This window comes from Pundamilia nyererei, unplaced genomic scaffold, assembly GCF_000239375.1.
Source record: "Pundamilia nyererei isolate P.nyererei 1_Seehausen unplaced genomic scaffold, PunNye1.0 scaffold00019, whole genome shotgun sequence".
In the NCBI taxonomy this organism is placed as follows: domain Eukaryota; kingdom Metazoa; phylum Chordata; class Actinopteri; order Cichliformes; family Cichlidae; genus Pundamilia; species Pundamilia nyererei.
The window spans coordinates 640864-652414 of record NW_005187420.1 but is presented as its reverse complement, the minus strand read 5'-3'; the positions used below and the strand labels follow the sequence as shown (position 1 = coordinate 652414).

The following is an 11551-nucleotide window of genomic DNA, read 5'->3' as shown; positions in this document are numbered from 1 at the left end:
CTCGTGCGTTAAGGTAGTAAGGTGTAACAACTTCTTGTGTTGAAGTGATGGGAACGTGACTTATCATTGCAACAAAGAGGAGGCAAATAAGTGCTCGGTGCTCAGTGGAAGGAAGTGAGTTTCACAAAGAGATTCGGGGACAAAGACAGCAATACGACAGTATACTGACATTCTTTTCCCGCTGCGCTAATGAAGCGCCCCCCCCCCCCATCCCCCGTGACTGCTGCTAAGTAGCTATACAAACACTAGAGGGCTCTCTATGTGGACAGCAGCACGGGCCTCTGTTGTCACTCATGCACTTTTCTGCACTCACACACACGCACATTCAGGCATGCAATGATGAGCGTGACCTTTTCACTAACAGTCTTAATGAAGACCTGTTTAACCTTTTCCTTTCTCCTTGTTTTCAAAAACTCTGGGATTTACGTCCTTTTTTATGCTTTTCGTTTCCTTTCTTTTTTTTTACACCAACTTTAGTTTCGAAAAATGTAAATAAATGTGACCATTGTATTCTGTGTTCTTTGCTTACCATTGCTTTCCGTGGTAGCCCCGCAGTGTGTGTGTCCATCTGTTTATTGTTTAACCATATCAAATGGCATTGTAAATGAGCAACTCGGCTTCGTTTCACCGGTCGTCTGGCCTATTTAATTTCATTATTAACCCGGAGAACCGAAGGCCAACGCATGCGTCACTTACTAAAAGAAAAAAAAAAGAGAGAGTAGAGAAAACACACACACTGCGATAAGAACCGTTTTACCTGCACACATCTAGATAATACCTACAGCTGCAGCCGGCAATGTGAGACGATAACCTTTGCGCGTCCGTGCCTGGGCAGAGCGGCATGCATTCATTTGTGCGCCTGTTGACCCGACTCCTCATCAACCCAATGAGCGCAGTGGAGGGGAGGCTCTCTTCGCCACCGTGCATCTCTCCTCCATCTCTTCCTCACTTTTCCAGTCGGCCAGCAAGCCTGTAGGAGCTCTTAACTACAACACCAACACTGTCACTCCGCACTGACAAACTGCGGGAAGGATTTCTAGCCGTTTGACTCTCCGGCTTTTGCTTATTTATCCACCGCCTCGAATGAAACGCATTGGAGTTTCTGGCGTTTTAAGGGGAGAAATAATGCAGCACTGGAAAAGGATGCAAGTCTCACTAGTAAGTACAGCCCACCACCATAATATATAAACCTAACAGGTATTATTGAGGTAAATTGGTGTTTTGTGGAGAGGTTGAACAGGACTTCTTATAACCCCTTTCTCCAACGCGTGGCTTCAGCGCATTTTGCCGGGCTCGTTTACAGGAGCGAGGTGACTCGGAGCGACACAGCAAGTCTACAGAGAGCTCAGCAACTTAGACTGCCTCTTTTGTAATCCATGCTTCCGTCACCAGTATAAGCCGGTCGTGTATGTCTGAATGCTCTTTTTGTTTTGTTTTTTTGAATTCTTATGCACGTTTAATGCGATGACACGGAGTGACTGTCTCCTCAAAGGGTAAAACTTCAGATAGAGAGCAAATTTGGGTAATCGGGATACTGCCTCAGACTATTTTAAAGCCATGAAAGGCGAGTAGTAAGCTCAAACTTTGGGGGTTTATCCTTTCATTTTGCTCGTTGACTAGCAATTAAAATCTCCCTATGTGGGAATTTCCTACCTTGGACAGCTCTTCTTCTTCTTCGCCGCTCTGTTCGCGGCTGAGCTGTCTGGACCGGCTGCTTTCTGGCGGGGAGCTGTTCTGTCTTCTTGGTGCTGAAATCGCTTGCTCTGTCACGCACCACAGAGACTTAAAATGCCGAAGAAATTATGTCAGTGATTTAATGTGACTGACTCGGAGAGAAGATTTTTAAGTTGGCTACGATTTGGCATTTTACCAGTTTCACTTACTCTCTCATCTGTATACAATTCCGTTTTCCTTCTTCTTCTTCTTTAATCTTTTTTTTTTCTTAACCTGTTCCAGGATCTCTTAGTCTCCGGGTCGGTGTCACAGTAATTCGGATCTCTTCACACTTTGTTATAGTGCAGCTTCAGGTGGAATTCACCTTCGGAATGCGACGCTGTAATCACACAGCATATAACCACAGTGAGATTCGGTGCATAGTAAAAGTTACCAAAACTAAGATTAAACCGCGCTGAAAGTAAGCCGTTCTGTGCTCCGGTAGCATCTCCATCTCCATCAGTTTTAGCTGAGGACAACTCAAAGCCAACCCTTGTACCTGTGCCTGTTTTACCCTCTGATTTTGCATTCAGCTGAACACTGCCCGTCAGACTGAGGGAAGCATTTAAGGAGCCGAAACTGTTCTTGATTGAAGGGCAAAATTTACATTAATTTACTCACTTCTTCTATTATGTGTTCCTGTAACATCAGTCTGTTGTATCCAATTTTGTGTGTTTGTGTTTCTGTGTTTACGGAAACAACTTTATGTTCACGCTTATCAGAAAACAGCAGTTCAAGTGTAATATTGCACATTTGTTTCAGTGAGTAAACATGGCTTTAAATACCATAGCAATTATTTCATCTGGATTACTTGGATATCAGTGAGCTGCAGTGCTGTTGACATGGCTCACCTGCTGCCAGCTTCTCTATTTAAACCTGGTGCTATTGCATGCATGCACGCACCAATATCTAAGGAATATGACCGCAGGCTTTAACAATGCTTAACCCGAAATGTATTGTCAAAACATTAATCACAAGGAACGTGTAATTTCTCAAAATCTATCAGGATAATCCCCAGAACAACAGATTAAAGCAAAGCAATCTGATATTTCAGGATGAATAGCCTCAGAGTGGAGACATAACCATTTGTTCCGTTGTAGCAGAATAATATGAAAACAAGATTGGAGCAAAGGGTCAGGCTGCTACAGATAGATCATTTGTAAAGATGAAGTGACATCCAGACTTCTTATCCTAAAATGAGAATTTATTTTCTTATTAAAAACATCTTTGTTGTATCATTTTGCTACTCTAGAAACATTTTTTCTTGCCTCTCATGCTATCTGTGTCATCTGATTTCTTCAAATGTTAATTTGACTCTGTTTTTTAGTTTGCTTTTGTTTTTGTTTTTTTCTGCCTCTCTCTGTCTTCATCATCTTCTGACAGCTCTCCACAAAACCAAGAGACAACTAACAAACTGTGATTTCTTCGTTGCAGGTCCCCCCCTCGGAATAATGCCAAATGGATGCTGTGCTAAGAGAGTTACCCCCTCACCAAATGCTATGGAGGTATGCCAAGGTGTGCAAGTGACCTTTACCACACCATGAATGCAAGCACTGCTGTTAAAGGAGGACACAAGTAACCTTTTCTTGTTATCTAACAAGGAGCGGTTGATCTGAAGAGAGGAGGGGGCAAACAACGCGGAGAGAAGAATCCCGTAAAACAAACAAACAAACAAACAAACAAACAAAACACACAGCGACAGGATGCCAAAGCGGTCTGAGGAGATGCTCATGGATCTGTGGCTGTCCTTGCTGCTGGTGTGGATTACTTGTGTTCTGTCCGTGTCTATGACTCCTATCATAGGCCAGTCCAAAAGTACACAAACTGGTGGGTCCGCAGTGGTGGCGAGCGGTGTTGGCGAAGGACAAAGATTACTAAGCCGCGCCAAGAGAGGATGGGTTTGGAATCAAATGTTTGTGCTGGAGGAATTTTCTGGACCAGATCCAATTCTAGTTGGCAGGGTGAGTGCTGTGATTGTCAGCATTATATTAAGCTCGCTTATCGTGTGGAAACATTAATTCGGCCATTTGAATGCTCCCTCCATTTTTTTGTTCTTCCCATGGGCAGTGGGAGGGTTGTGGTTGTCAAGGGGAAACAGAGATATGGGGACGAGAGCGGAAGGCAGCGAGAGAGGGTCAGAAAATGCTCATAGAAATAATTAAGCTCCCATCAAATAATGGTGGCACATTTCTTGCTGTTACATTTGGATGTTTTTGCAATCCAAGTTAGTCAGAAACAGAGAAACAAACACAACTGTTAGTTCTTAACTTTTACTTTTTTTGCAAAAAGTAAAGGTACACGATGAGACTGCAGTCCCTGATTTTTTTTTCTTTTCATTTTAAAATGTTAGTGTTGTATTTTGACATGTAAATGCATTCTTTAGACACAGTTTATAGCATCGATAAAATCCTTTGAAATAATAGGTCTATTTTAGCACTGGTTACATTTTCCATTGCGGCTGTGTGATGGACAGAATTGCAGGCTAATCCTGCAGCTAAAGGCCACCTGCTCCCTGGCCTGTGTGGAAGTGTCAGGCAGGTTTCAGGGGAGGGGAAGGCTGCTGGCCAGCCCAGCCAAAGCAGCTTGTTCACAGCTCATTGCTGGGATTCACCTGGGGAGAGTAAGGCTGGCAGCCACGCTCACATCCCTCCCTCAGAATATCACCCAGCCACTCTGGCATGGGCAGGGATTCAGGCCATCAAGCATAATATTTGATCTTGTTCAGTCGTAGTTTTTGCAAACAGTTTATCACAGCTAATATTTGATAATTGGTTAGTATGTCTTTTTTGTTTGACTTTTTGCCGTTGCAGTGAGTTTAATTCTTTTTTTCACTCCCTCTGTTATAGCTGATGGCTGGACTGATGCAAAAAAGTTGTTTCTATTTTTTTGTTTAAAAAAACAAAACAAAACAAAAAAACAAGGCAAGTGCATCATTTTATTCTCACTTTCCGTCTTTTTTTGTTCTTCGTTTATGCTGAGCGTAGTCATATGGCTGCATCAATTAAACATTTACCACCATGTGGGATTTGCACCTGTGTTTTCTAAATACCATGCTAACACAAAAATGCTGTTAAGTGATGCATTAATCTTTCAACCGTATCAATTAGGCAGCCACTGCTGAATTTAACAATGGCTGCTCATCGGAATTCTGAAACAAACAAACAGTAACGGATCCACGTTTTCCATTCTTGAGCCTGGATTTCACAGGCTAGATGTTCAGTAGCTCACAGCTGCAACTGAACATTTCACACATCATCACCCAGACAGTTATATATCCACAGATATTTAGCCACATAAAACAAGTTTCTAAAAACAGAATAAAGTCAGCACCCTTTAATAAAGATAAATATGTGGATAACACGGTTGTGATTTCAGTTCCAAGCTTACACACGCGTTTGCTTTGAATACTGTGCTGTGTGCCCCTGGCCAGAGTGTCAAATGTTCTGCACATTGTCAGCAGAGAATTGGTGGCACAAAATCAAGTTATGTTCTCGGTCATGAAGGATGTGTTCTCTCAAGGCCTCAGTTAATGCTTTGCAAAGTTGACTGTAGGATAGGTTAGTCATAGATGTAAGCATCTTCCTGTTGAAGGACAGTGCAAGGATTGGGGTAGGGTTGGGGGGCAGCTCTGGGCAGAGAAAAAGGCAGCTAGCCTTTTTTTTTGTAAAGCGATGATGATGGGTAGCGTTCACTGCAAGGTTAAGTGCTCATGAGTATGCCTGGCAGAGCTAAGATAAGTCCTGTGTTAGACCAAGATGGCACTGCATCCCTTTAAGACTATAAATCTCTCTTCCTTTCTGTCTCCTTTTCTTCCCCTTTCCCAGTGTTTCTCGTGCTTAATTAAAAAATGAATCAAATGGGTGGGAGGTGTGATTCAAATGGGTCACAAAGCTCTCTGTGTATTTTGCACAATTTTCTCTGCTGTGTGAGGCCGCCTGTGTCTGCAGTTGTGGGATGGTTGTCAGCGAAGTCCAGGCCAAGACTGGACTCTTTCCATCCTATAGCTTTTTTTTTTTTTTTTGCTGGTGCACTCTGATGACTATACAAATACTGGTAACAAGAGTAAGAGATTGTATTTGAGAGAAATTGTGCCATTGATTTTTAACTGTGTGTCAGCCACGGTGCTCTCTCCCAGCAGAGACTATTAGCATAAATGCAGGAAAGGAGGGGGAGGACAGGGAGGTGTGGAAGAGTGAGAAGGACGGCCATAAGGCGTGACAGCCCCCTTCCCTTTTGGTGTTCTTCTTCAGCGCATCGTTTCTCGACATTGTGATTCACTGAGCGGCGTGCTCGTCAACCCCCGTCAGTCCTGCTTGTGTCGCGGAAGCAGACATGCAGTACCTGTTAAAGTGAAGTCGGGGAGACAGCTGTGAAATCTTGTTGCTGTAGCTTAAAATGGTTGGCGTTGGAAGGGATTTTAGGATTACTCATCATCAGCTAGGATGGTTCAGAAATATCCCATCATTAAGAACAGAGAGCTAGTTCATATGGACACATGTTTGCTCATCGATGACAATGAGTGGGAGATACCAATACCACTTGAGCGAGTAAAGACTCTTATGGAGACCACTGGAAACCAGGCAGAGGGTAATTTTGGGCAAAGCAGCTCTCGATTTACCATTGCATTATCACAATGGTGAAAAATAGCTTTTATTTTAGTATAAAAAAAGAGTTTTGTAGTCGAATTTAGGACTTTTTTTTCTGCGTTTCTGTACAATGCCTGGTAAGGCATTAGCCATGTTTACCAACCATTTTGCATCTTTAATCAGAGCAATTTCAATTATTCAAACATACAACAAAGAAACTCAATTACACCCGGCCATTAAAGGCAAAACATTGCCTTAGAACAGAAGACAAACACTGAACAAATTGCTGTGTTTGCACCAAAGAGATATCAGAATGTGTTTTCTTTGTAGTGCAAGGCAGATTGATGGCAGTTTATGAAGGAACAATCTCACAGTCTCAGATTTAACTCTTAGCTTTACTTCCAGGCAATCATTTAGCATATGGTGTAGTATTGCTAATGATGGATTCCAGGGCTGAGTTGTACTCAAAATGTGTTAAACTGAGTGATCCCTCATCCTATTGTCTAGCACTTTTATTCACCACAGGACTGAATGCGTTTTGTGTTTTTTTCACAAAGAGAATAATGGACCATTAATATTCATCAATTCAGGTGAAACTATAAGATTGCCAAGAGTGACAGTGATGCAGAAAGAAAAATCTGGCTTTGATTACCGATTCAGCAAAGACAACAGATGAATCTCTACAAAAAAAAGAAGAAAAGAAAATGCTTTGTCTTTCTTCACATAGGTTCTTGGGGAAGAAAATGCAAGCTTTATTCTTCCAAACAAGCTGTTTGACAGAACTCCCAACGAGAAGAGCCAGAGCACTATCTGATCGGTGGTGTAATATAAGTCTGCTGGGTGTTTTGCTGGAAGCAAAGGTGATATTCTGTAGCTCTGTTCCCCCCTAAAATTGAAGACCTTTTTTCTTGTACTGACTTGTGTGAAATGGTTCAATCTTCCGTTCTTGTTTTCCCCTTCAGATGTACGTTCAGGTAAAACTGAAAGATCACAGCTTGAACCCATCCGCGTGTTCCTTGGAAAAAATGTGTCCCCAGTATGTGTTTATTTATTTATTGAATTTTGTATTTGAAAAGGTAAAATTCCCATCACTTCACATGATATCAGAAGAGAATATTATTTTTTTCAGTCTGTTTATTGTCTCAGCCTGGACCTGAATAGATTACGATTAGCTAGCACAGTTTTTCGAATTCGGTTCAGATCTTTTTGTTACTTTCTGTGCTTTGGACTGCTATTACAAGATGTGGCATATCACTCTATAAATACTGATGCAAGCTACTTTTGCTCAGCTGGATTGCCTCTCTCAGTCTCTGTCCCCCACTTCTACCTCCACCTCTTTCTCCTTCTTTCTCTCTGTGAAGGGGTGATTATGGAGAGAGTGGCTCTTGAGCCCAAGTAAGCTTGCCTCTGGGGCTGATGGGGTGTGGTACAATGACATTGTTAAAATTTCTCAGAGTGTTTGGCTTTGGCGATGTGAAGCAGTGAGGCAAAGCTAAGGCGAGATTGAGTCCTGAATACAGCTGCCAGAGAAGCCTCAGACTCCCTGGTCCCGCTAAAGGCGCCACTGTTGCCGCTCGAGCAGATCAAAGGTTGAGCTTGCTCCTTGACTCAGTAGTGCCGATTTGGCCTGACGTTAATGAGGATCGCCCACCTTTATCTGAATTTACTCTGGCTCCAACTGTTGAACGGATATCTGGCTATGTCCTTGATTGATGGATGAGGAGTGGGAGTTAATGAGAATATTAGCCGATTTATTGCCAGTGATTGATAGCCATTATGACACATAAATTATAAGCATTGGCTCAGATATAATTAATTCTGAAATATAGCCCAAATTAGACACAGGTTCCAGTGCCATAGTGAGAGGGTTGAATAAAAAAAGCTGTCACCAAATCCGGAAAAGGAAAGCCCATCAATGTTTGTTGGACTTCTTTCCATTCCATTTGGTTTCTCACACCCACAACAGCTCCTGGAATACAGCTCTGTAATCTCTCTTCAGGCAGCACCACACAGATCCATATTGAGCTACAGCTCCTCTGTCTTCCAGCTCTTAGATCTCCATTCCCTCTTCATTTGCAGTTTAGAGAAAAAAGCAAACCCCCCCCCATTCCCTTAAAAAACAAACAAACAAACAAACATTAAAAACACTCTAACATATCCCTGTCCACTACTTCCTGCACCTTCCCCTGCCCTGTTACCACACTCTCCTCTTTCCCTGTGTGCCTCACCTGTACAGTACATCACTAATGCCAGCAGGGCCATTATATCAATGGGCCATGGTCACATCCCCCCCCTTCCTTTTTTCCAATCTCTCTCTCTGTCTGTCCCTCCCAGTCTGTAATAAAATACTGGGCCCAGTGATGGCTCTGATAGAGCTGTGGGATCACATTAGTGTTGCCCTCGAAGAGCTTGACAGGTTGTCTATGGCTTTGTATTGTCATCCTGGTTCCCATTAACAAGCTGCATATGTGTATGTGCATGCGTGTGTTGTACTCCAGTCCATTCAGGAGTGTTGAGACAGACTAAAATGAGATGAGCGGACACCAGCTTGGATGGAGTATATTTAGACATTAGGGTTATGTGTGCAAGAGTAAATACAGTGTGTCCACGAAGCTTTATAGCTGGTCTATCTTAGCAAACATTTGCTGGGTTTTCACTGTGGTCATATTTCTGAAAGATTTCTCTCTAAACTGCACGATATGTGCTTTGAGCAGAAATTGCAGGTTGAAATCTACAGTGTTTCAAATTTCCAGGTGATCTCATCCTCACTGGCCTGATTACCTTTCCAGTGTACTGACAGTGCTTGTAGCTTAAATGTTATTGCTAAGAATTTTATTTTTACCAGCATGTCATTTAGTATAAGTATGATATGCCATATTTAAAAATATCACTGATTTCATTTCCCCCTTTATGTGTTTTTAAACACGCACACACTCACACACACCTCACAACCAGACTTCCACAGATCACAATTTCCTGCTTCTCCTCTCACATACAGCCACTGCTTACATACAATTACACACTATATTTCCTCCTTGTGTATTTTCTTATGGGAGCTGAAATAATGTTTCAGTTCGGTGTATCATAGGGGATGCACCTCGTCCGCCATCCCTGGAAGCTCTCTTGTGTACATGCATCAGCTGCAATAATAATTTAACAGGAAAGCACATCCATTCACATGGCTTCAGAGTCCCTGAGCAAAGTAACAAGCTTGCTGCTATCACTCACATCTGTGGCTCAGCATGATTAAATCCATGTTGTACAGTGAGTAGCTCATGTGGGGGCCACTTTTCCGAGTTTCTGCATCAGTACTAATTCATAACAAATGGTCCCTTTATGGTTTCACCTTGGACTGCATTGCTGCGATTAGCTTGCTCCCATGTCACTGTTTGTCAGTCAACAGTGTCGAACTCTTCCAGCTATAATCCAGAGAAACACTATCCTCTCATTAAGTCCGAATCTTAACTACCCCAGCCCTCTCTTAACTGCCTTCCCTCCCCTCAGCTCTCATCTCCTCCTGCTTCCCTCACTCTCCCTGGCTCACCGGGCTTGGCCTGTGCTGGCTGTGCGGAGGTGGAGCGCTTAGTGGGCTAAATCATCTGGCACTCTGCCTTGAACTTTGCTCTAACTAATTTATAGGAATTAAAGCGGTTCACCTCACAGGCTTGGCTGATGCATTGTTTTGTCTAAATTAGCCATGTTTCTTTTAAAAATGGGCTCAATTTTGCTTTGTTTGATTACATCTTTTTTTTCATCAAGAGTTAAATTTAACAGACTCGAGTTTTGTCTGTGCTGAAAAGTTTGTTGATTTCTTAGGCAAAATATTATGCGCAGCTAAATTAGGCAACAAGTTATCTGAATGACGTTGGACATTCTGCATACTTATAAATATGGATTGTGTTTTCAAGTCAAATCGCTGGCCAAGCATTAGTAGCAGTAAATGAGGTTACAATTATTCAAATCTGATTTTTCAGATGAACAGATTATGAATATCTGAAACCTGCTAATTGGCCCTTGCCTCTGCCATAGTCTTTTGTGGGCATAAGGCACAGAACCAGCAGTAGTAGCTAAAGATGCTTGCTTCCATGCCAGTGTGCTCTTGTGGGCTGGATGTTTGGCTCAACTCCCCAGGAAGCTCCTCTCCTATGGACAGATCCCAGCGTATGTGAAACGCTGCAGGCAGCTGCAGGCGGCTTATCCCTGCGCCTCTGCTCCCATGCACGTCCCATCAGCCAAACTGGGACTGCCGGAGTAATCTTGTTAAGAATGGATGTTGTTATTGTGTGACTGGCTGTGCATTTGGCTTCATGGTTAGCTGGGAGCACACGTGGGCTGGAGCAGGAGAGACAATGGGGAAGGAGTTCTGGATCAGTTGGAGGGTGAGTGCCTATTTCTGGCACTTAAAAGATGACAGTCCTCAACATTTTTCCTCTGCTTCCTTACTGGTACACCTTGGCTTCCCTCCTGTTTCTTCCCTAGCTAGTCCCTAGCCCCCTCCTCACCTGCCTCATGCAATATAAAAACAAAGTGGCCTTAGTAAACAGTGGGTGTGACATTTACTTGAAGATTGGTGTCTTCACCTATAACGGGTGTTAAAGATGATGATTATCATTACTGCTGAGTTGAAGGCTCGGGGTTGCTCACCTCAATCACGAATGTGACAATAAAAGAAAACACACACACATACATAAGGAGAATTGGCGGCGCCATCCTTTGTGCTTGCTTCTGCCTTAATGCAACCACTCCTGACTCGGGTATCTGGGTGCCAACAGACTGTGGCTTTGACCTTTCTCACAAATGAATTATTTTGGTTTAATGATCCTTTCTGCAGAAAGAACAAAAAGATAGCTGAAATAATAGCCAAGGGAGGCGACAGAGAACGTAAAAGGGCAGCACCCACACACCCGCCATACTTTACTACCCAACCTTACTTGCATTCTACCTGTGAATACACCTGTATCCCTTTAATAATCCTTCTTCCTAGTGTTTGTGTCTCCAAGGTGCATGCGATACAGCTAGCCTGTGTCTTATAAATCAACTAACTTCAAGAAAAAAAAGTATCTGGGATGTAAGAAGCAGGTGGCGATGATGGAAACACATGCGTCTTTGTGTGTGTGAAAGTGACACTTTGGATAGTTCCCCCTTCTCCGATGTTTGATTAAGTCTTCTTTTTTCTGTCAGATCAGAAAAGGGGGTGGGATGTGAAGAGGAAGGGGGGATGGAGTGTGTGTGTGTGTGTGTGTGTGTGTGTG

At 42.9% G+C, this 11551-nt stretch overlaps 1 protein-coding gene across 2 annotated transcripts in view; it reads left to right on the top strand.

Moving 5' to 3' along the window:
* Window positions 1-962: 962 nt before the first annotated feature.
* cdh8 (cadherin 8) overlaps window positions 963-11551 on the top strand; it is a 90942-nt gene continuing 80353 nt past the window's right edge. For both annotated transcript variants that reach the window (XM_005726313.1, XM_005726312.1), the window contains exons 1-2: window positions 963-1158; window positions 3148-3674. In XM_005726313.1, the coding sequence (XP_005726370.1) occupies window positions 3417-3674 (258 nt within the window). In that variant the 5' untranslated portion in view covers window positions 963-1158; window positions 3148-3416. The remainder of the gene's footprint in view (window positions 1159-3147; window positions 3675-11551) is intronic.